Source organism: Mustela nivalis (assembly GCF_964662115.1).
Source record: "Mustela nivalis genome assembly, chromosome: 8".
NCBI lineage: Eukaryota > Metazoa > Chordata > Mammalia > Carnivora > Mustelidae > Mustela > Mustela nivalis.
Window position 1 is genome coordinate 101,927,271 of NC_139027.1, and position 25,486 is coordinate 101,952,756.

The 25,486-nt window shown below is 43.1% G+C and overlaps 2 protein-coding genes across 8 annotated transcripts in view; both read right to left on the minus strand.

Moving 5' to 3' along the window:
- The window catches only part of SCP2D1 (SCP2 sterol binding domain containing 1), a 102,435-nt gene extending 92,707 nt beyond the window's left edge, over positions 1–9,728 (minus strand). For 5 of the 6 annotated variants that reach the window (XM_082743201.1, XM_082743203.1, XM_082743202.1 and 2 more), the window contains exon 1: positions 9,587–9,723. The gene's annotated coding sequence lies outside the window, so the exon portion shown is untranslated. Of the gene's footprint in view, positions 1–9,586 lie in introns of all 6 variants that reach the window. The other variant, XR_014314800.1, reaches the window with a different exon arrangement.
- A 4,121-nt stretch (positions 9,729–13,849) lies between these two features.
- Positions 13,850–25,486, minus strand: part of DTD1 (D-aminoacyl-tRNA deacylase 1) — a 172,377-nt gene continuing 160,740 nt past the window's right edge. For both annotated transcript variants that reach the window (XM_082743197.1, XM_082743198.1), the window contains one exon: positions 13,850–14,421. Coding sequence is in view for 1 of the 2 variants with exons in the window: in XM_082743198.1 (XP_082599324.1) it covers positions 14,380–14,421 (42 nt within the window). In the remaining variant the exon portion in view is untranslated. The remainder of the gene's footprint in view (positions 14,422–25,486) is intronic.

Sequence of the window (25,486 nt, forward strand, 5' to 3'; positions counted from 1 at the left end):
CCCAGACAAATTCCTGGGGAGCATTTATCTGCCACAAACCCTCCAGTAGCATTCCTATCTTCTGTGAGTTTTCAAACATTAGTAAGTTTTTCTAGGGGCATAATTGCATCTGTATTTCTTGCCCACCTCCATGACAGCACCTTAGGTCGCCCCTTCTATACATATTCCCAGTCTACATGAATTGTTCTAGAAGACTAGTCATCGTTCTTATGGAGAAGATAGACACAGATCAGGAACTGAGGGGTTCTGCCTCTTCTGGAGCCAGGCTGCCTCATTCTAATCCTGGCTCCTCTCCTCAGTAGCTGTGTGTCCTTGGGAAGGTTACCTACTAGCTCTGTGCCTCGGCATCTTATCTGTGAAATGGGGATTCTAATAGTACTTTCCTCATAGAGTTTCTGTAAATAACAAATGTGTGAGTACATGTGAACTGCTTAGAAAAGCAGCGGGTACATAAGGGCCACTATGCCGTATTACTCATCATCATTGTTCATGTCATTATTACTATTAATGTACCAACTATTCCTCTGAGCCATGGAGTTACTTCTGCCTGGTATCCTTTTATGTGGAGAGGTGGGATACTGAATATGTTTTTCTTTTCTACTACTTGCCTTAGGTTTTAATTACTCTTCCTTATTTACTTTCCTAAGATGGAAGATTAGGTCATTAATTTTAGCTCTTTCTTCTGTTCTATTACATGCATTTAATGCTACAAATTTCCCTCTAAGGACTGCTTTTGCTTCATCCCACAAATTTTAATAAGCTGTATATTCATTTTCATTTAGTTAAAAATGTTTTTTTAACTTCTGTTAAGACTCTTTTTGACCAATGAAGTCCTCAGAAGTATGTTGTTTAACCTCCAGATATTTAGGAATTTCCTAAATATTTTTCTGATACTGGGTTCTAGTTTAATGCCATTGTGATCTGACAAATGATTGTATATGATTGCTAATCCTTTAAAATTGTTAGTGTTCCATGACCCAGATGTGATATATCTTGGTGTGTTCATATGAGCTTGAAAAAAATATGTCCTCTGCTGCTGGTAGATGGAGTGTTCTATAAATGTCAATTAGATCAAGTTGCTTGATACTGCTGTTCCAGTCAACTCTATCTTTATTGATTTTCTGCCTGCTTGATCTATCCATTACTGATAGGGGGACACTGAAGTCCCAAACTACAACAGCTGATTTGTCTATTTCTCATTTTAGGCTGACATATTTTTGCTTAACATATTTTCACAATCTGTTGTTAGGCACATACATTGTATGTCTTCCTGGAAAACTGACCCATTTATTATGATGTAGTGTCCCTTTTTATCCTTGTTAGTAATTTTCCTTGTTCTGATATCTTCTCTGTCTGAAATTAATATAGCTTCCCCAACTTTCTCTTGATTACTCTTAGAATGGTACATCTTTCTCTATCCCTTTACTAGTAACCTATCAATCGTTATTTTTAACATAGGTTTCTTGTAGGGGCATGTGGGTGGCTCAATCGGTTAAGCGTCTGACACTTAATTTCAGCTCAGGTCACGATCTTGGTCAGGGGTGTGAGATCAAGCCCTGCATTGGGGCTCTGTGCTGAGCAAGAAAACTGCTCAAGATTCTCTCCCTCTCCCTCTGCCCCTCCCCGCTCATTTTTGTTTTCTCCTTCTCTCTATCTCTCTCTCAGGAAAAAAATAGTTTTCTTTTTTTTTAAGATTTTTTATTTATTTATTTGACAGACAGAGATCACAAGTAAGGCAGAGAGGCAGGCAGAGAGAGAGGGGGAAGTAGGCTCCCTGCTGAGCAGAGAGCCCCATGCGGGGCTCGATCCCAGGACCCTGAGATCATGACCTGAGCCAAAGGTGGAGGCTTAACCCACTGAGCCACCCAGGTGTCCCCCCAAAAATAGTTTTCTTAAAGAAAACATAGAGCAGTTGCCCTAGAGTTTAAAATATACATTCCTGGTTGGTGAACTTGTAGCAGTGTGGGGGATGGAGAGCATGGAAGCTCTGTGTCCTTTCCTGGTACCTACACTACCCATCTCTGCCATTTGTTCCTAAGTTTTATCTTTTTATAACAAACCAGCAATCTAGTTAAGTACACAAGTAAGCAAATAAGTAATACAATAAACATTTTAACAAATCTTAGTCCACCTTCAAATAATACTTTTCCACTTCACATGTAGTTCAGGTACATTGTAACAGAGTGTCCCCTCACCCATGCTTGGCACTGCTGTTTTCATTTCACTTATCCATATGCTGCAATCATCAAATACATTGTTCCAGTTATGATTTTAAATAGTTACTTTTGAGATCTTTCAGAAACCAAGACAGAGCCTTTTGATTTGTTTCCAGTCTTATTTTAGAGAGGGAGGGGAGACAAAAGCTTCCTCAACTAGAAAGTCCCAGTCCTTCTGGAAAGCAAGATTTCCATTAACCATCTAAAGGACACCTATTGGAGCAAGAGGGCTGAGGAGCAGGAGACCTAAATTTGGTTGGGTCCCAGGAATTCAGCTAGATAGTTACCAAACCATTCCGAACACCTACAAACTCAACAGGGGAGAGAAGAGAAGAGCAGCAATTCTAGAAACAGAAAAGCAACCACTTTCTAGAAGGTAGGACACGCAGAGAAGTGAATCCAAGGCAACATTCGGGAAGATAGACTGTGTGGGGAGGCCAGCTCCTGGCAAGTGGTAGAGCAGCGCAGCACAAAATTGGAACTTTTAGAAGTCTGCTCCACTGAGGGACATCACTCCAGAGGCTAAGCAGAGGGCAGAGCCCTTGCAGGGACAGTACAGTCTCAGGACATGTAGGGTCACAAAAAGACCAGGGGTGTCTTAATGCAGCAGAACTCCCAGGTATTGGAGCAGGGAAGCTGGCTGCAGAGACAGAGCTGAGGAGTGAGCTCTCAGCTCGAGGTTACCTTAAACCGAGATCTGAGGCACATTGGACCACTGCTCTTTGAGCAGGGACCCCACAAGTGGCAGATCCAGTTAGACTCACCTTCCTCCTTTGGAGTGGTGGTGTGGAAGGAAACTGCTGGATTTGGATACTCGAAACAGGGCTGTGTGCCAGAGATAGAAACACTCAGTTACATGTTGGGTTCGCTCGAAGTGCGGCTGGAGACCAGGGAGATGGGAGTGATTGACCCCTTTTCTCTGAGGGCACACTGAGGAGTGGAGCCCCAAGCTCTCGGCTCCTCTGGGCTGGAGATTGGGAGGCTGCCTCCAGAACTCTACAGAAAGCATTCAGGGGACAAAAACTCCTGAGAGCGAACCTAAGCAGATTTCTTAGCCTAGCCCCTGGCAAGGGCACTGCAATTCCATCTTCGGCAAAGACATTACTTTGATTCCAAACCAGAAAAGACCCCATCAAGGAGAATTAGACCAATATCCTTGATGAACATGGATGCAAAATTTCCCACCAAAATACTGGTCAATAGGCTCCAACAGCACATTAAAAGGATTATTCACCACAACCAGGTGGGATTTATTCCAGGGCTGCAAGGTTGGTTCAACATCTGCAAATCAATCAGTGTAATACAATACATTAAAAAAAGAAAGAACAAGGGGCGCCTGGGTGGCTCAGTGGGTTAAGCCGCTGCCTTCGGCTCAGGTCATGATCTCAGCGTCCTGGGATCGAGTCCCACATCGGGCTCTCTGCTCGGCAGGGAGCCTGCTTCCCTTCCTCTCTCTCTACCTGCCTGTCTACTTGTGATTTCTCTCTGTCAAATAAATAAATAAAATCTTTAAAAAAAAAAAAAAAAGAAAGAAAGAACAAGAACCACACAATACTCTCAATAGAGGCTGAAAGAGCATTTGACAAAGTACAGCATCCTTTCATGACCTTTCACAGTGTAGGGATAGAGGGCATATATCTCACTATCATCAAAGCCATCTATGAAAAACCCACAGTGAATATCATTCTCAATGGGGAAAAACTGAGAGCTTTTCCACTAAGGTCAGGAACAGGCCAGGAATATCCACTATCACCACTGTTATTCAACATAGCACTAGAAGTCCTAGCCTTAGCAATCAGACAACAAAAAAATAAAAGGCATCGGAATCAGCAAAGAAGTCAAACTCTCACTCTTTGCAGATTATATAATACTATATGTGGAAAACCCAAAAGACTCTACCCCAAAACTGCTAGAACTCATATAGGAATTCAGTTGTGTCAGGATATAAAATCGACGCACAGAAATATGTTGCATTTCTATACATCAACAAGAAGACAGAAGGAAGAGAAATTAAGGAGTCAATCCCATTTACAACTGCACCCTAACCATAAGATACCTGAGAACAAACCTAACCAAAGAGGCAAAGAATCTGTACTCAGAAAACTATTAAGTACTCATGAAAGAAATTGAGGAAGATACAAAGAAATGGGAAAATGTTCTATGTTCATGGATTAGAAGAATAAATACTGTGAAAATGTCTATGCTACCTAAAGCAATCTACATGTTTAATGCAATCCCTATCAAAATACCATCAACTTTTTTCAAAGAAATGGAACAAATAATCCTAAAATTTATAGGGAACCAGAAAACACCCCAAAGTAGCCAGAGGGATGTTGAAAAAGAAAACCAAAGTTGGCGGCATCACAATTCCAGACTTCAAGCTCTATTACATAGCTGTAATCATCAAGACAATGTGGTACTGGCACAAAAACAGACACGTAGATAAATGGAACAGAATAGAGAGACCAGAAATGGACCCTCAACTCTATGGTCAACTAATCTTCAACAAAGCAGAGAATGTCCAGTGGAAAAAGGACAGTCTCTTCAACAAATAGTGTTGGGAAAATTGGACAGCCACATACAGAAAAATGAAACTGGACCATTTTCTTACACCACACACAAAAATAGACTCAAAATGGATGAAAGACCTCAATATGAGACAGGATTCCACCAAAATCCTTGACAAGGACACAGGCAGCAACCTCTTCAACCTCAGCTGCAGGAACTTCTTCCTAAAACATTGCTAAAGGCAAGGAAGCAAGGGCAAAAACGAACTATTTTGATCATCAAGATCGAAAGCTTTTGCACAGCAAAGGAAGCAGTCAAAAAACCAAAAGACAACTGACAGAATGGGAGAAAATATTTGCAAATGACATATAAGGTAAAGGGCTAGTATCGAAAATCTATAAAGAACTTATCAAACTCAATACTCAAAAAGAACAAATAACCCAATCAAGAAATGAGCAAAAGATATGAAGACATTTCTGCAGAAAAGACATCCAAATGGCCAACAGACACATAAAAAAGTGCTCAACATCACTCAGCATCAGGGAAATACAAGTCAAAACCACAATGAGATACCACCTCATGCCAGTCAGAATGGCAAAAATTAACCAGTCAGGAAACGACAGGTGTTAGCGAGGGTGCAGAGAAAGGGGAATCCTCCTACACCATTGGTGGGAATGCAAGCTGGTTCAGCCACTCTGGAAAGCAGCATGGAGGTTCCTCAAATAGTTGAAAATAGAGCTATCCTATGACCCAGCAATTGCACTACTGATACAAATGTAGTGATCCGAAGGGCACGTGCACCTGAATGTTTACAGCAGCAATGTCCACAATAGCCAAACTATGGCAAGAACCTAGATGCCCATCAACAGATGAATGGATAAAGAAGATGTGGTACACACACACACACACACACACACACATATATATAATGGAATACTATGCAGTCATCAAAAACCCCAAATCTTGCCATTTGCAATGATGTGGATGGAACTAGAGGGTATAATGTTAAGCGAAACAAGTCAATCAGAGAAAGGCAATTATCATACGATCTCTCTGATATGAGGAATTTGAGAGGTAGGATGGGGAGTCGTGGGGGGTAGGGAGGGAAAAATGAAATAAGATGGGACCAGGGAGGGAGACAAACCATTAGAAACTCCTAATCCCAGGAAAAAAACTGAGGGTTGCTGAAGGGGAGGGGGGTGGGAGGGACAGAGTGTCTGGGTGATGGTATTGGGGAGGATATGTGGTATGGCAAGTGGTGTGAGTTGTGTATGACTGATGGTTCACAGATCTGTACCCCTGAGGCAAATAATCCATTATATGTTAATAAAAAAATAAATAAAGGACACCTGTCATGTAAAGCACTGTGCCCAGGCCATCAAATAATCACAGAATGCAGATGTCAGCCACTCTCGCCCCTATATCTTACAGAGGAAACTATGGCCCACGGTGGGGAAGTGTTCTGCTTGTGAGCTACTCTGGAGGAAAAAGCAGCTACAGAAAGACAGCCTGATCTTAGACTGAACCTATTACTAAAAGATAAAATGTAGCAACAAAGGATGTTATTGGGCCATTCAATAAAATTAGAACAAGGACTATGAATTAGAGGAACAAGCAATACACAGACACACACAGACACAAACACACACATACATGGACAGGGAGGGATGATAAAGCAAATGGGGCAAAATGTTAGCAGCAGACAAATCTGGGTAAAGGGTATAAAGATGTGTTTTGCACTATTCTTGCAACTGTTATGTAAGTTTGAAATTATTTCCAAATCAAAGGCTTAAAAAGTAATCCTTTAAACCCCATAATAGGTTATTATTACATTCCTGGCAATCCAAGGATTTTTTCCTCCATATTTCTAGTGTCTTCATATAACTTCCCCCAAATGCCAAAATAATGTTTATTTTTTGTTAATATAGACTTCTTTTCAGAGGGACAAGCTTACTAAAATGGATTATTGCCATCCTGGGGACGGTGGGGTATCTGGAACATAGCATGTCAAGGGAACCAACCCCACTCTATTGAGAGGCAAATTGTTGCTGGTGTTCGAGGATCACAATTATGCCTGTGGCCTTGCTCTCAAGCATAGTGCAGCTTGGTTTGGCTCTCTCTGGGACTCCCCCACTAAGCAGGGAAGGCCTCCTCTGTCCCTGTCCTTATTTGGAAGCATCCCTTCTTCAGATAGTAGTGAGAAATATGGGGAGAACATTCCTTGCTGTCAGTTATCCATGTGGAATTTCTGTTTTCCTTTTCAGCAGCAACACTTGCATCAATGTATGCCAAAAAGTAACTCGAAAACAAGTTAGCGGATGCCCACAGAGACCCAGCAGTCCTCTTTCGTGCCCTCTCATGCCGTGATCTGATCCCAGCCCACAACTTACAGAACCCAAGTCTGGAGCCCAGAGTTTGCAAGAAAAGCAGGCGTAAGGATCAGTCCCTGACTCCCAAACCAGTCACCCCACCCACCCCCACTGCCGATCCAGCATTGGCTGCATCAACTCAGATGGCTGAGCAGCTGCCATCTTGCCGTACCTGTCTTCAGGTATAACAGCCTTGAGTCTCACCTGCAGGAGGCACAGCCAGTGTCCAGACAAGAAAAAGACTCAGAGGCCAAGCTGGACTTCTAAGAACTTGCACAGGATGAGAAACCAGACATGGGGCTTCTGGCCAGATGTATATAGCTCTTTCTGTTCTGTTTGCTTGAAATGCCAAGCCCTGAGCCATCACTGGCTTTTCCCATCTCCCATACAGAGCCTCCAGAGGTAGAGGGGTGCAGGGAGCACCCATTCATTATAGTACAAAGAAGGCAGAACCTGCCTCTGATGAGAGACAAGACCCTTGAGACCAAAGCCCATTTCCTCTGAATACCATTCCAAATGGTCCAGAATTGGGGAGTACTGGTGTTGCCCTCAGGTTACCACCCCAGTTCTACTGAATAACCTGCTAATGGACAACAAGAAGACTCAGATGGAAAGGATTTGTGGGGTCTTGAATGGGCATTATGTAAAGGTATTAAGAGACTTGAGGACACATGGGATGCCATCATAGCTTCCTTTAAGGTGAGTGTTAGAAGAGGAAGAAGGGGGGTGCCTGGGTGGCTCAGTGGGTTAGCCTCTGCCTTCAGCTCAGGTAATGATCTCAGGGTCCTGGGATTGAGCCCCACATCAGGCTCTCTGCTCAGCAGGGAGCCTGCTTCCCTTCCTCTCTCTCTGCCTGCCTCCCTGCCTACTTGTGATCTCTGTCAAATAAATAAATAAAATCTTTAAAAAAAAAAAAGAAGAAGAAGAAGAGGAAGAAGGTCCAGGCCCTCTCTGTCCTATAACACCAAGACAGTGAGCACTTGAAACGCAGGACCTCACTGGGGAATTCGAAGTAAAAGGAGAGAAGTGTGCTCAGGTTAAACTGTTAAATAACATACATGATATAGGAAGGACTAGGAAAGAAAATTTTCCAAAGAAATTTCACTAGGAAGGAAACCTTGAGATGAGCAGCTTGCCATGGCAGCAGGCTGTGGGGAGAGGGGTGGTAGGGGGAGGCTGGAAAACTTAGAAACAGCTGTGGGAGAAGACCTCCTGGCAGGGCTGCCACCTTTGCTCTTGTGGAGGGAAGGAGATGGGGAACCCACACCAGCCCTCACGCTTTGAGTCCTCAGAGCACCACAGGGGCCTCCTCTGCTCCCAACCCAACAAGAAGCCAGAAGCAAGAGCACATGGGTCAGCCTCGAGGAAGTCCAGAGAAGGGCAGAGGAGGGGTCTGGACACGCGAACGGGAAGTAACGCATCAAAGATGGAATGTGTGGCAAGGAAAGGGGGGTGACAACAACATGAGAGACCCAGTGTGTGAGAAGGGCACCTGTACAGTGTCATGGCAGCAGTCCAGGGGGCCTGCTGGCCTGGCTCTGAACCCTGACTCCACTATCTGCTGACAGGCTGATTTGGGTTAAGTTCCCGGCGGGTGACCATTTTCATGGTCTCTGATGTTTCTGTGCATCTCATGAGCACCGGTGGTGACTGCTTTGCTTGGGGACTATACTTCTGAGGATGTTTAAGTAGCAAACAGCCTTGGAAGAGACAGTGTGTCTCTCTCCCAAGGCATTATGAAAGATTTGGCTTTTCTGGATCCTTTTGTAGCATGGCCCACTGTGCATGAGGTTCACCTGGCTCTCTGACAGATGACACAGAGTGCACGAGAGCAGGGGCTGGTCCAAGTACTGGCGTGAGCAACAAAGCTCAGCCCTATCACACACTGGGTATCCTGCCGGCTGCCGGCACCCATGACACTGGGCTACCTTGGTCACTCTGTAAACAGAGCTAGATCTGAGATGCTTCACAGCTCTTGACAGTTCGCTTTTCTGAGTCAATTTCCCCAGCTGTAAAGTGGGAACAACAAAAGGGCTGTGGGGATGATCTCATAAAGGGCTTAGACTAGTTTTCAGCCCTAGATACATGCTCAAATTAAGAGTTATTTTAGGGGCACCTGGGTAGCTCAGTCAGTTAAGTGTCTGCCTTCAGTTCAGGTCACGATCCCAGGGTTCTGGGATTGAGCCCCGCATCAGGCTCCCGGCTCAGCAGGAAGCCTGCTTCTCCCTCTGCCTGCTGCTCCCTTGTTCATTCTCTCTCTCTCTCTCTCTCACTATCTCTGTCAAATAAGTAAATCAAATCTCCCCCCCCCCAAAAAAAGTTATTTTGTCTACTCCTGTAAGGCAAATGTTTCAAACTTCAAAAGAGCAAAAGAAACATCATAACGGGGGACTTGAAGACCCTGGTGGGTGAAGGGATAGACTTACGAGGATCTCTGAACGAACTGAAGTTTCAAAAGTCCTGAAATGACTTGGGATTATAGAACAGACTTACCACTCATAACTCGAAAAAATAATCTTCTGAAATGAAAAGAGGGGAGAGAAGACCAAAAATGCCAAAAATCTGAGTTTTAAGAGATGGATTCTGGACACAGGAGACAGGCCAGTGAGATGCAGTTTCCTGAAAACATTCTAGAATTGATGATGAAACAGATGGTCTGTAAGCCTGAGGTAAAGAACCCAGCAAACACTGGAAGCCTGCACAAGTTCACAAGTAACATGCTGTGCTGTCCTAATATTTCTTCTGACAGGATTATCGGGTTAATTACTAAAATACCATAAAAACAGTATAGCATGATTTCTGCGAGAACAGGTGACACGGAATGGAGCAATGGGGGTTGAATGAGGATATAAAGAATGCAGCTCCAGACCTGAAAGATTTCTAACAGAGTGCCAACCCTCTCCTGTGCATCAGGGTTAGCCTGGACTTGGGCAAAGGTACAGAGAACTTGTCTGGAGATGGCATAAAGCTGGAAGAGCCAGCATGCCATCTGAAATATTTCCACAGTCCAGAAGCATGGCCTAGTCCAACAGAAACAGAATTCAGCTCTTTGTTTGGGTTCTTCACAGACCAGACAGTGGCTATAGGATGTAAACCTGGGATTTCAGATGCCTGCAGGCCTGGGGAGCACCAGGCCAGAGCTGGGGTGCAGGTCCTGAAAGCAAACAGCTTCAACCACACTGAGCTGCATCAGCACAGGGCCACGGCCTGGCACCCTGAGCAGACACCACCATGTGTCTAACACCTTGTGTACATCTCTCACTTAACCCTTATAATCCAGGAGTACAGATGTAGGGTGAAGCTCAGAGAGCTGAAGAAACACACACACTGTCCCAAGATCACGGGTCATCTCTGTCGCAGAGCCAGGAAGCAAACTCCCGAGTCTGGGCCACCCCTTGGCCATTGGGACCTCCACACCACTGTCTAGTGGCCTCAGTCACCGCACACTAGCAGAGCTGTACCCAGTCCTCCAGGTCACGCTCAAGGCCAGGTCATGTGAGAAACTGCAGAACTAGAACAAACTGAGCTGGAGAAGGAGGAGGGAGAGGTAATGAAGCTTAAATGCATGAACCTCTGTGGGGCCTCTCCTTGCTCCTTACTCCCCCACCTGCTCCAGTCCATATTCTTCCATGTGTCTCCGATCTCCCCAAATCCAGCCCCACCAGCCTGCTGGTAGGTGTCTGAACCCCGCTTCACTCACAACTTGAGGCGCTGCACCTGAAGGCTTTCCCTCCTCCATGGCACACCACTTTCAACGGGCCAACTCCACCTCATCCTTCAGACCTCAGCTCCCTCCAGGAGATTGCCATCTTGGACTGGTCCCTGGGCGGAGCCCATTCCTGCTGCAGAGTGACCGTCTACGGAATGTCCCCCCACAGACACCACGGTGTACTTCCTGCTTGATGACAGAGACTTTCATGCACCAACCCTCAGAGGTGGTTAAAAAACAAGCAGAGTTATTTTAAGGGTCCCTACAAATATGAATTTTCTTATCAAAAATTAATGTTAACAAATCTAAAATACCATCACTATTAGGTACTTTCATGATAGAAATTTAAGGTTTTAATTTCCAGACCTTTACAAATTTAATGCACAAGTGCCTGTACCCCAGAAGAAAATAATGACATTAGCAGCAACAGTGAGAGGCAGCCTCACCTCAAACCCCAGATTTTCCACCTTCTTCTCAAATATGATTAACAGGAGGCTCTACCTTTGCTATTAGTCTGTGTTTTCTGAAATGAGGTTAACTCTACTCCTAAAATGTCCAAATCAGTAATGAGCTGCAAATTAAGAATTCTGACAGTGCCTGGCTGAAAAACAGCAGGAAATCTGACCATCTGACAGAGAAGATCACCTCTCCGGTTTTGGAATGACTAAAATGACATGTCAGAGGAAAGGGTATGTTTGTGGAACCGTTTGTTCCCTACAATCAAATCAATGAACTACCGCTTTCTCTGGCAGCGGTGCACCCATCTCTTCAGGATGCAGCTTGGTAGAGAAAATGCCTTCCCGAGGACCACCAACCATGACGTGATACTACGTCCAGCCCCAGAAGCTGCCTTTCTCCAGTGTGTGTTTTGCATCTCCCAAGAGCTTGGTCTCCTATAAAGTAAACCATGAAAGGCAAATGAAACAGACCCTGTTATCCACTGTTATTGGACATTGCTCTGTTTAAAGTACAGTCCTGCAGTCTGCCAAGCCTTCTCAGAGAAGCCATACATGGGGTGATTCTCCTCTCCATTCCCATTCAAGTGATGTTTTAATGGAGAGTAAACAGCAAGCTTGAAAATAAGCAGCAAGCAGGAGATGCAGATGATAGGAGGGCATAAAGACTGAGTTTTATATTTTCCGAGTGCAACTGCACCCCAAATCTACTTTTGGCTGTGAGTCCCATGGTAAGGGTCAGAAATGATCTTCCGTAAGAGAGTGAAGGGGTAGGAGAAGGCAGAATTAACTATCTTTCCGATGCAGCTGTGAATGTCATGGGGTTTCTTCTTGAGCTTTTATTTTTATTTTACAACCTTGCCCTGGGGTTAAATCTGACCCTGTTGAGCCAGTTTTTAGTGGACAGGCGGCTTCTTTCCTTTCTAAGAATTGAAACTGGCCTTCAGGATGGTGGAAAAGCTTCCTTCAATCCGATGCTACAAAAATAGCAGCCATATTCTGACATTTACCAGGTTTGCTGCAAACCGTGAGGGAGGATTTTTAAATTAACCAAATAAAATTCTCTGCACACATTAAGAAACCTCAGAACTTCTGCCCAAATGCTAAATGCTCCTAACATCACTGTCTACTTCTGAATCACGTTGGAAAGATTTACCTTGTTATCAAGCCAGCATCTGTGTTAATGCAACTTATACCTGCGGCTCCTCTTTTCTTTCCTGGCCCAAGTGTCTTGTCCAGACCTTTCAAATTATTCAGTTTTTTCCCTCCCCTTCAGTCCTTCATGGTTTTCAGATCCTTCAGCCAACTGCCCACATGACTCCACTCATGCCCCAATTTTTCTATGTCCCTTTAAGATGGGATCCAGGAACCGGACTGTGGGCTATGAGGGTCTTTATCATTTCACCACTGTGCAGACATCAAGTACATTAGCTCTTCTCTCTGTGCCATCCTCGTGACCAATTAGCAAAAGGGCAGGCTGGAGCTGTTCAGTAAGCATTAATTGGTGGCGATAAAATGCTGTGGCAGAGAAATGTCTGACAAATGTGTTCAGGAAGTCCTCGACCTTACAGCCAAGTTTACAAAACTGTAGTAACTTCACAGTGAATTTTAATTCAGCCTATAGAGGCCTATACAGATAATTCAAACAGGAGAGCCTCTTGGACCTCACTGCCCATACCAGTGGGGAAGCCGACTGGGGATTTGCATCTGGAATGTAATGATTTCAAATCCAGAGGTTCATGCTATCATGGATTATTCCAATCACCTGTATTGGTTCAGAGACAGGCAGTCTGGCAAATGCCTTCCCAACTCCATATTCCAAGTACTTGAATGTACACTGGAGCTATAACTTGAGGGCTTTTTCTTTTTCTCACACTTTCTATGTTTTTATTTTAAGTAGACAACTGAGTCAGATGAGACAGACTCAAAAATTATTATAAAGGACACTGAGTTTCAGCATTACAAAAATGCCAAATAAAGATGTCTTCCTTACAGTTAGGCAAGAAGTATTTCAAGAGAGGATAATTCTGTTTGTATAAGCAATATTAGAGATGTTATATAAATATATGCTATATATAGTAACACATATGTAACTACTAACATCAGATAATGTCTAAAAATGACCACTATAGTTGAGCCACTAATGGATTAAAATGAACTGAGAAACTCTTTGGCTGAATGTGGTTCCTTCTTCACAGAACTGTGAGGATACCGGTTGGATATATGGACAACCATTCAGCTCCTGGAGAGGGGATATCTGTATGGTCCAACATGCCGAGACCTTTCTTGACCTCCCAAAGGTGAATGGCAGAGATGGCAGCCACACTGGCTCTCAGTCATTGGGCCATTCCAAAACTGGATTACCTTCCCATGTATACTCCCCTCTCCTGCCATCTCATGTCTGAGTAAAATGCCATCAACTACAAATTACCAGTGTATAGGCTCTCACCATGGAATCAGAGATTTGCGTAGGTAATGAGGGAAGGCCTCTTGGAGGGGGGTTATTTGAAAAGAAGTATAGATTATACACAGAGTGGGATCATATGTATTGTATTTCTACAGACAAAATCATTAAGCACAAACACAGCAGGATTTGTTTAATAATAAAGTGGTTTGTTGGGGTTTAGGATTTTATTGTTTCTTTTTAGAAAAATGAGAAAATTTACAAGATGCAAAGGTCTTACACAATACATTATCACCAATGTTTGCTCTCTTTACACCTTAACTGGTGCCCTGGCTTAGCCCGTGTTGGGAAGAACATGGACAGCATGAATGCAGTGGAGACCCATCATGGACACATGTAAAAGGAGGACTCTATGACAAATGATGTGGGGCCAGCCTGTTTCAAAAGCAAGCCAAGAAATCACAGGAACCAGCAAAGTCTTTGCATGGGGATACGCCCTGCTGCCATGTGCACGGGGTGCACGCCCCCACACCGCCAGCACCCACTTTCACTAAGACCATAGCAACAACAGAAAATGGTATCATTCCTTTGGTGGTGGTGTTTTGTTTTGTTCTGCTTTGTTTCTGCAGGGCTACTCAGGGTCCCAATTTCTTATTTCTGTCTTCCTTTTCGTGATTCAGTTCCAAATTCTTAAAGCAGAGAAGGTACACAGCATCTTTCATGAATTTTTCAGGATCCAGTTCCACCCAATTATAATGCACTAAAAGAACAAAGATAAAACACATTACTGGAGAAGGTCCCAAAATACACCTTCAAATCCTATTTAAAAAAATATATATATAACCAGGCCTAAACAAACAGCTGAAGACACCCTTTCAGTTCATACAATGACAACAGCATGACAGTGTTTCACTTTATAATGAACGATCTGCCATGTTGTCATGTATAAATCCAAACAACTTCTCACCGAAGTCTCCAATTTATTAGAACCTCGTCCTTAGAGCTCGAAGAGATTCTAGATATCTGGGAATTAACTCACTTCTTAATGGCCTTTGGATCAAAGAGAAATGAGAAAATATTTTAAACTGAACGTAAATGAAAAAGCAACATATCGCCATCTGTGATATGCATCTAAGGCAGTATGTAGAGGGAAATTCATAACATCAAAGCTTGTATTAGAAAAGAAAAAAGCTATCACATCAATAATCTGAGCTTCCACATTAAGAAACCCAAAGCAAGCAGAAGAAGAAAAATGAAGACTAGAACAGAAACTAGTGAAATTTCAAACAAAAACAAAAAATAAATGGAAAGCAAAAATAAATAATTAGAAAAATCGATAAACTTGATAAACCTCTTGCCAGACCTACTAGGAAAAAAGAAGACATAAGTTATGAATATCAGGAATCAAAGAGGCAACATCAGTATATTTTATTATAGACATTAAAAGAATAAACAAGGATATGTCACAAATAATTTTATTCCCACAAATCAGATAACACAGATGAAATAGACAAAGTCCTTGAAAAAAGACACAAAAGTCTCATTTCCAAATCCTTTCAATCATGAGGGAGGCAGAGGGGAACCTAAATATAAAGCATAGGTACAGGGAATAAACTAAACACTTGCTTTTGAGTTATTTTTAATATTGCTCAAAGGATGGTAGGTTCTTCAGTATAAAATATCCCAGTGTCTCAAGTTTCCCTTGATAATTCTGAGGCTACAAGAAAAACCAGCTTGTCTTGCCAAGATTTGTGAGGCAGGCGATTGACATCCAAGAAACAACAGTTTCTATTCCCTCAGATCTAAATTCTAATTGGGTGAACTTCAGTACAAGCAAAAGTTTCTTATAATAGTAGGTTGCATAGTGATACCACACATCTTTGAATATGCTTCTGGACACACCCAGCACAGGTTGCATTCTTAGAAAAGGGCCGTATTATGAGCAGATACCTCCACAGAATTAGGAGTCTTCCATTCCTGCGCCCAGCTGGTTATGGAGGCCCATGGACTCACACTAGAAAGGCTAACTTAACTGCAGCTATGTTCTTCAGTTGTATATGGACCCAAGCAAAGGACTGAAATTTTCCCCAAGGTCTACCCTCCTGCTCTAAAACCCACAAGCCACAGTCCTGCACTACTTCCTAAGAGAGATCTCAAAGACCACAAAGGGATAGGGATTACACAACATAATTTCCTGGGACCATATTACGTCCATTTTTGAGTCAGGGTAAGAAATCCATATGCTCCTGTATTTTAATCAAGATGTTAACCCAAATCTAGACACCTGAGGTGTATTAATGCCTCTTTCCTCATCTGCAACACTTATAATTAAAATCCTGAAATTGGATCTCACACTGACCTTTGGGGAACTTCGTTTTCTTGGTACAGTTTAAAACCTTTGTTTCTGAACTTTTAAAATGAGCTTTGGGATCCTGCTTTAGTATATTATTCTTCTACATTTACTTCAAATAAATATTCTACATGTTTCAAAGCTCTGAGATAATAAATTTACGCTTCCAATGTTTGATGCGCAGATGGAAATGGTCAAGTTTGTTGAAGAAGAATAAATGACCTGGAAAATGTTCACAATATTTCATCAGATGATAAAAGCAGTGACATTATATGACATTATATATAGTCTGTCTTTATGTAAAATTAGAGAAGGAGATACAGAATTATCTGATTAGAGAAAATGTTATAAAAGCATTATGTTAATAACGATTCTCTTCAATGAAATGGCAGGTGAGTTTTATTTTCTTTGAGCATTCTGGCATTTTAAACAATTTTCTGTAATAAACAAACATTAATTCTGCAATACAAAATGGCTTTCAAAAGAAATTTTATGAGAAAGACAATTCAGAAATTCCAATTCCCTACCAGAGAATCACAGAACTGGAAGGGATCCTGAGAGTTTCATCCCAGGGGTTCTCAAATTCTATAGTAAACCACTCAGGCCTAGGGACTTCATAAAGCACCTAATCTGAAGGGTTTAAACTAAGAACTCCTTCAGAATGAACTGTTCTAATACTGGGATACCCAAGAGGCACACCTCATCCCAGTATCAACAGTGACAACATGAGTGATGAGCTCCCAAGCTGCATGCAAGAGCCTTCCTTCTAGCCAACAACAGACACTGTTCCACCCAAAAGCCACTGCCTCACCACATGGGTTGGTCAAACAGATACTGCTTTTTATTGTCAGTCTCACCTTTAACAAATGTTCCTTTTCGTTTTCTTAGAAAGAAGAATCTAGGGGCCAGGACGCTGGCTGTCAGATGGGTGTGGCTGGAGATCATAGCCGTGGCATGGCCTGAAGCATGAAAGGCGAGGCGGGGAGGGAGCTATCTGCGTGGTCCACCTGCCACATTACAAGCACTAAGCAGACGTCATGTGCAAGGGAACAAACACATGATTCTGCACAAAAGAGTGGAAATTTAGAAATCCTGGAGGAAGGGTAATGTGCCTCCCTGTGAGAGCCTTGAAAGGATGGCATCTGCTCGCATAGTATAGTTTTCTGATGTCCCTGTGAGTCAGGTGAGCTGTCTGAGGGCAGACATGACCTATAGGCTGGAGGCACCTAACAGGGAGCAGTACATGCCTGAGATAATGTAGCACCGCAATTTCAAAGCCTTATAGAAAGAACCTTCTGGAGTGGTTCTCTTTTATTGCCTGCAAACATCAGAGGCAGTAGGGAATAGTCCAGCACCAGAAGAAAGGAATTCCTCAACAGCCTGTTTGAGTCTCTCAAAGATGCTGATTTCCAGCTGATCTGCTTCTGGCTTCAGGCCATTCAAGCAACCACAAAATGTAAGTGCTTGAGTCAAGATACACAGACCACAGACCTGCTCTCCAAACCACTGTCAAAAGAACCCAGCTTTTATGTATTTATTTCAGGCTACAGCTAGGAATCTAATCTGATTCCACTTACCTAGAAAAGAAAGGCTGTTCTATGAGAAAACATGAGTCTCTGAGAAGTCCACGTTATCAGAGGAGGATTCAATCTGACTTAGCATTCACAGAAATTCCAGTGAGCCCTCCACTGAATTGTCAAGTGAAGAATCTCTGCCTTTACGTGAGGGCAAATGGGCCCGAACTGGTGATGAGAACATGAGGACAATGACTCAATTTCCTGATTAAGACAGAAAATCTAAGGCACCTGGGTGGCCCTGTCGGTTAAGCTTCCGAATCTTGATTTCTGCTTGGGTCTCAATCTCAGGGTTGTGAGTTTGACCCCTATATTGGGCTCCATGCTGGGTGTGGAGCCTATTTAAAAAGAGAAGACAAGAGGAGAAAAGAGAGAAAGGATGGGAGGGAGGGAAGAAGAAAAAACAGGAAGGGAGGGAGGAAGGAAGGATGGAAGGAAGCACGGAGGGGAAGCAGGGAGGGAGGGAGCAAGGCCGGCAAGGAGACAGGCAAGCTTGGTATGGTACACTAAAAAAAGAAATTGACAGCAATTAGTTTTTAACTAATTTAACTAATTAGTTTTTAACTAACTTCCACCTATCTATTGCTCATGTATATGTGTACATATTTAATCAAGCCACTCTTACAGAACTGACAGTGGTTCAGAACATTCACTTGTCCAACTGAACTTCCTGCAGAGATGGGCTTGTTCTATGTCAGCACCACCCAATATGGCAACCACTAGCCAAATGTAGCTATAGGGCTATGGAAATGAATTTTAAATTGTGTTTAATTTTAATTAATTTACACTCAAATATCCACGCACAGGTAGCACCTACTGTATTAAATGGCATACTTCTAGGTTATCTGAAAGCTTAGCTCAATACTTCAGCAATAGACAGAATTAATAATTACAGCCAGGTTCTTGCGAATTCTCTAACAATTACATATTTGTAATTACATATTTGTAACATCTCTAACTGAGGTGGAAGCCTAGACCCATAGAAAATCCAACCCTACTGCTGGCAAAGTAACATAATGTGCCGACTATGTATCAGTGAGGAAGCAGTTCAGTCTGTTGTATAATAACAAATCTCAGAACAACATTAAGGTTTGGGAACAGTAACCTCCTCCAGGTTAGAAGACAGAGAATGGAGCAGAAGATAATTTCTTTAGAAATCTGCTTAAAATTTCCCAAATGTATTGAAAGACAAACATTTACAGGTTCAAGAGGCTCAGAAGACCCAAAGCAGTCATCAAGAGTGAAACTCAAGATGTGATACAGATGTTGGAATTATCAGACAAGGGAAAATAGCTGCGATTAATATGTTAAGGGCTCTAATGTGTAAAGCAGACAATATGTAAGAACAGATGGGTAATGCAGCAGAGATAAAGAAACTCCAAAAGGAATCAAAAGAAAATGCTAGAAATAAAAAACACCATAATAGAAAGAATGCCTCGGATGGGCTCATCAGCAGACTGGACACAGCCAAAGAATCAGTGGGCTTAAAAAGTGGTTAATAAACAAACTTCCAAACTGAAATGCAAAGAAACAACAGAATGGGGGGAAGGGGATATGGGGCAATTGCAAAAGGCATAACATACACATAATTGGAATACCAAGAAGAGAAAGAAAGAGAACAGAGAAGTATTTGAGATAATAATGGCCAAGAATGATCCAAACTGTAAACAAAGAAAGGGAAAATCTTCAAAGAAGCTGAAGGGGATGGAAGGACAGGAGGAAGGAGGAATGGACAGCTGAGAACCCACCTTACCCATGTTGGAAGAAGGATGAAAATTGCAAAGGACTTCTCAGAAGAAATAATGCAAGCAAGAAGAAAGTGCAATAAAATATTTAATCCACTGAAAGAAAAAAAACCACCAATCTAAAATTCTGTACCACTGAAATTACCCTCCAAAAGTGAAGCAAATAGACTTTCTTAGATCTGCACTGTAAGAAATGTTAAAAGAGGTTTTTAAGGAAGAAGAAACATGATATGGGTCAGAAACTTGGATTTGCAGGGTGTCTATATGGCTCAGTTGGCTAAGTGCCCAACTCTTGATCTCAGCTCAGGTCTTGTTCTCAGGGTCATGAGTTCAAGTCCCACATTGGGTTCTGTGCTCAGCATGGCGTCAGCTTGAGGATTCTCTCTCCCTCCCCCTCTGTCTCTTCTCCCACTCACTCACAAGCTCTTTCTCTCAAAAAAATAAATAAGTCTTTTTTTAAGGTGTGTATTACAACATCTAGGGCTACCACTAAAAAAAACCTTTTAAGTTCAAAAAAATGAAAACAGCACCTCCAAGGCACAGTTTTATACATGAAGCACCAGCACCTGAACTAGGAATGAATGTTGATACAGGGAAGCAAAATGAAAGCCGTGGAAATGAAAGAGATTCTACTTTCTACAAGTTGGGGTGAAAACACGACTATCCTCGAATACACACAAACTTCTCTAGCTCATTAGGAAGAAATGTGCTCAGCCAGATCCATCTTTTATTCAGACAAAGGTCAATTTGAAAAAGCAAACAGATGGCAGCTTCCAATTCTTTTCCTTGCTTTGTTTCAAGTGTGTTGACATTTGAGGACAGAAATGTGGGGTACTGCTCAAGAGTGGGCTCCTCTCATACCCTAATGATGGCAGCAAAGTAAATACTCAAATGAGGCAATACTTGACCTTGCACTCAAAGGCAGAGAGCATGCGGTCCTCGTGAAAGGCTGCCATGTGCCTCGGCTATGGCCAGAAAGGGGGGCCCAAAAGGAGTTGCTGCCTCAGAGGAAACCTTGAACCCTCCACACAAGGTGAATGAGCCTGAAGAAATGAGACAGAGGACAAAAACAGAAGTGTATTTTAGCACTTCTCTGTCCATCTGATAAAATAAGAAACATCTGCAATGTGATAGAGAAATGTCAGCACCCTGGGAGTGTCCTCTGAAGGCTTCTGACTCACTTTCAAAGAAAACTGTGCCCGAGCTCATGCAATCTCTCACTCCATTTTCTTTTGCCTTTTCTTTCTCTCTCATGCCTTGGAAACTCAAAGCTACTCCCTTAGGTTCTATGAGGCTCCCCAGGGCTCCTTCTGTTTGTAAAGAAAAGCAAATGAAAACTGCAGCTCCCCTCACTGAGGCAGGGGTGGGGCTGCTGTTTTTCTGTGCAGCACAGTCAGTGCCAAGGTCACCTTCTGTTACTATTTAATTCAGCTCTTAGAGATATCTGAATATTTGGTGATGTTTTCATGGGTCTACTGGGATGACAAATTTCAGCAGATGGGGCAACAAAAGCCCATGGGCAACAAAAAACCCAAATATGTAATTGGAGGAGCAGCTGTCATTTACTGCTGGCCTCCTTTATGGTCTTCAAATCTGAGCACATGTCTATCATCCCAGAGGTGGGGGTAGCCCAGCTCCTCCCTGGCCCTTGGCTGGCTGCAGCAGTGGGGTCTAAAAGGACCCCTCACGTCTGTCCTTGTCTGGATGTCAGTACCAGCCACCACGAGCCCATCCAAACATCCTCACGAACCTCCATCCCACTGGGTAGCAGCAGCACAATCTAGAATCCACAGTAATTCTGCTCACCTGGGTGTTACAACAGCTGAGTCCTCAAATGGCCCCTGTGCCTGGGTGCTTGGTGTGGTTCTGTACCTGGTGCTGAGCCCCAGGGACACCACTGAGCCTCACTTGATAGCTCAGGAGCGACAGCCCCCACCCCTGCCTGCCCTCACTAGCACTACAGACCCCTCACATCCCACCCTGGGAGCCAAATGGAGATGGTGGTTGAGACCCACAGTGTTGCAGAGCAGCAGTGCTATGGAGAGCTGAGGTCACAACCCTCCTGGCTCTCTCAGCTTCTGGGGGAGACTCCCTCCTTCCACCTGGACCCACGGTCAGCTCAGCAGACCCCCACACCCTCTCTTCGACACGCCTCATAGGGCAGTGAGACCCTCTACTAACTCCTGCTGTATCTTGTTGCCTTACCACGTCTTGCTGCCCCTTCTACTCAGCTGCAATAGTCTCGTAGAGACCTACCGCCATCCCTCACAATAGTCTCCTGCCAGGACTCTCACCAGGGACCAAAGCGCAGGCCCCTAGGCGTCCAGCTTCCCTGACAACCCAACCATCAGCCCAAGGACTCCAGCCTGGAGCCAGAAGACCAGGTGTGGCCCTGGGCTTCTCCATCCGTCCCTCTCCTAACTTGAAGCTTTCTTTCATCTTCCCTCCTGCCAGACAGGGTCTCCCCAATACGTCATTCCTGCTCATCCACCTTCTCTCCCACCTCCTCCCCAGGGCCATAATGATAACAGGGCTGCAGTTCCCTTGAGTTTGCTTCCCCCACCCTGGTGTCCTTTCTATGGCTAGTTTTTAACTCTTGAATAACGTGGAGGTTAGGGACACCAACCCCTACACAGCTGAAAATCCATAGAACTTTTGACTCCCCAAAGACTAACTACTAATAATAGTCAGTAAGGCTTACCAAAGCCTTACTGACAACACATTTTCTGTACGTCATACATATTATGCATTGTGCTCTCATAGTAAAGTAAACGAGAGAAAAAACAACATTATTAAGAACATCATGAGGAGGGACGCCTGGGTGGCTCAGTGGGTTAATGCCTCTGCCTTCGGCTCAAGTCGTGGTCCCAGGGTCCTGGGATGGAGCCCCGCCTGCTTTCTCCTCTCTCTCTGCCCGCTTTCCTGCCTACTTGTGATCTTTGTCTGTCAAATAAATAAATAAATTCTTTAAAAAAAAAAAAAAAGAAAGAAAAGAAAATCATGAGGAGAAAATACATCCCCAGTCCTGTCCTGTATCTATTGGCACCAGAAGCTTTCATCTGTTTGCAAAATGAATTGTCAGTACCTACGTCATCGTCCTACAGAACACAAAACACTGTATGCGTTATCCATATTACTAACCCCAGACACCAAAAATGAAAGGACAGTGTGAAAAAGAAATTCATATTTATTTACAGGTGTAATGCTAAGTGTGTTGATAACAAAGAGGGAGGCAGCATAATACAGTACTATAAACACTGTTAACGCTGTTTTAAGAGCCACATACCTCTGATGATAGGCCAGTATGCACTTTGTCCAGTTCTAAGACAGAGAGGCTCAATGTATGGTAATTCTTTGAAAGCAAGGTTATAAAACAGTAAGAGGAAAAATGTGTCATCAATTTCACATTAATATCACTCACCTTCCACCTGTCTAAGGCTAGGCTCTCCGCTTCCATATGCATCTTGCACACGATGAATATGTGGGCAGTGATGACGATGACACAAAACGTCTCACGCAGTCGGGGCTGTACGACTGCTAGGTTTTCACATGGGAATCACACATACACAACCCATGAGTTTTCTAACTGTACAGCAGGATGATTATTTACTATTCAGTAAGTAGAAGTGCATCATCAGTAAGGTCTCCGTCCTCGCCATCCCTACGATGAGCAGGCGGTGGGGGAAGAGGAGAGGCTGGTCTTGCTGTCCTGGCGCAGCAGAACAGAGGAGGAGCTGGAGGTGGAAGGGGAGCTGGAGGCAGGAGAGGCAGGCACACTCTGTGTAACTTTATGGAAACAAAAATCTCATCATTTCTAACATTTTTGCTTTCTCTTTTCTCCAAAAATGCTTCTCTGTGGAACCAATCCTTCCTCTCTACCTTTGCTTCAGTTTCAGCATTTGTATCATAAAAGAAGGCAAAAGCAGTCAGGAATGCCTGGAACCCTTCTGCCAGACAATAGTTTGTTTTCTGCTATTGTTGCTTCTAGGTCTTCCTCCCCATCGCCTGACACTGGTTTGGAAGCACTCATCTTCTTCAAGTCGTCTTCTGCTAATTCCTCTGTGGTGCCCATTAGCTCTCGAATTTCTCCAAGATCCGTATCATGAAACCCTTCACCCCTTCAACACACCTTTTCTTTTTTTTTAAACCATATCCACAATCTCTTTCATGATTTCCGTGACTGACTCTGTTGTACATGCTGTGAAGTCATGCACAACATCTGGACAGAGTTTTCTCCAACAGCGATTTATTGTTTCAGACTTGATGGCTTTCGCAGCATTTTCTATAATAACAATGGCATCTTCAATGGAGTAATCCTTGCAGACCTTCTTGATGTTCTGTTGGGGTTCTCCTCCAGATCACGGACTATGCTTTCCGTATGGTCCCGTGTGTGATGAGCCTTCAGGGTCCTCGTGATCCCCTGATCTACAGCCTGAATTAGAGACCATGTGTTTGGAGACCACAGACCACTTTGACACCTTCAATGTTGAACTCATGGGGTTCTGCAGCCAGGGCATTGCCCAGTACGAGAAAAACTTTAAAAAGCAGTCCCTCCTGGCAAAGTACTCCTTAACTTCAGGAACAAAGCATCAATGGAACCAATCCAACAAAAGGGTTCTCATTGTCCAGCCTGCTTGTTATGCAACCAAAAAGAAAGCAGCTGATGTTTATGTTTTCCCTTCAAGGCTGGGAGCGGGGGATGGTTAGCAGCTTTATAAATAAGGGCAGTCCTGATCATAAACCCAACTGCATTTGCACAGTGAACAGCAGTTAGCCTCTCCCTTCCTGCCTTAAATCCTGATACTTTTTTCTCTTCCTTACTAATAAATGTCCTCTGGGGCATTTTCTTTCAGAATACGGCACTTTGCATGAAAAACCTGTTCAGACAGATATCCTTTCTCCTCGGTGATCTTCCCAATGGTGTCTAGGAACTCGTCTGCTGCCTCTTGGTCAGCAAAAGCTGCTTGATATTTGTAAAGCCAAGCCTCTTTCTAAAATTATCAAACCATCCTTTGCTGGCATTCAGTCTTCCAGTTTTAGATCCTTCACCTTCCTTTTGCTTTAAGTCATCACATAATGATTTCACCTTTTCTTTTCTCAAATCATCTTTCAGTCTATAGGTACGCCTTTCTCACAGCAATCAAGAAGTGCAAGGTTTCCAGGCCTACAGGCATAGCTGCAGCAAGGGCTTCATGAAATTCCTTTTCTTCCTTTTTTTTTTTTTTTCCAATATTCCTTACCCTGGATTCATTTATCCTGAAATGGTGGGCACTGCAGCTTCAGACTGCAGTGGTACACATCAAGCAATTCAACGTTTTCTTACAGCGTCATGTCTTTTCTCTGGTTCTTGGAAGCACTTCCAGCAGCACTAGTGGCACCTGGGATGGGTCCCACAGTGTTATTCAAGGGTGAAGATATTGCACGAAACATGATGAAAAATATGCAAGAACTGTGACAGACCACTTTTTACCACGATCCATAATTTACTGTAGAGACAAACTGCTCACACGGAGATGATGGAACATCACACAACATCTGACGCAGATACTCACAATGCCTGAGCTCACCACAACAACAATAGGAGGTGCTCAGGAAAATTATTATGGTAGTATATAGCAGGTGCTGTAGTTAATTTTACGCAGTTACCATTTAATACTGCATCTTCACGCTTGTTTACATGTCTCTCCGCTGTACATGGTGCCACATATGGTCTGTTAAGTATTTCTATGTATAAGTTTTGATAAATTTTAACTTTTTATAATAGGTTTATGTGTATTTTATGGTAGTCACATTTGTGCCTTCACGACATGCCTAACTTTTTAATTTTTTTTTTTTTTATTTCTAGGCTACAGGGTTTATCTGTTGGCTTTTTCAAATTGTTGCAAATCTCCAAAAAATCTTCCAACATATATATACTGAAAGAAATCCACGATAAGGGGATCCACAGAGTTCAAACCCATGCTGTTCAAGGGTCAACTGTAGCATGATTTACCCCAAGTTCTATACTACCCAATTTGCAATAACTTCAGAATCAAATATGATTACAGGTTTTAAACTTCCACTGATTTTAGAAAAGCAAAAAATAAATACCTACAAGTCTATGAGAAATTTCGCCTTTTAAACTTTGTGAGATGTTAAGAAAGCAATGCGCACTTT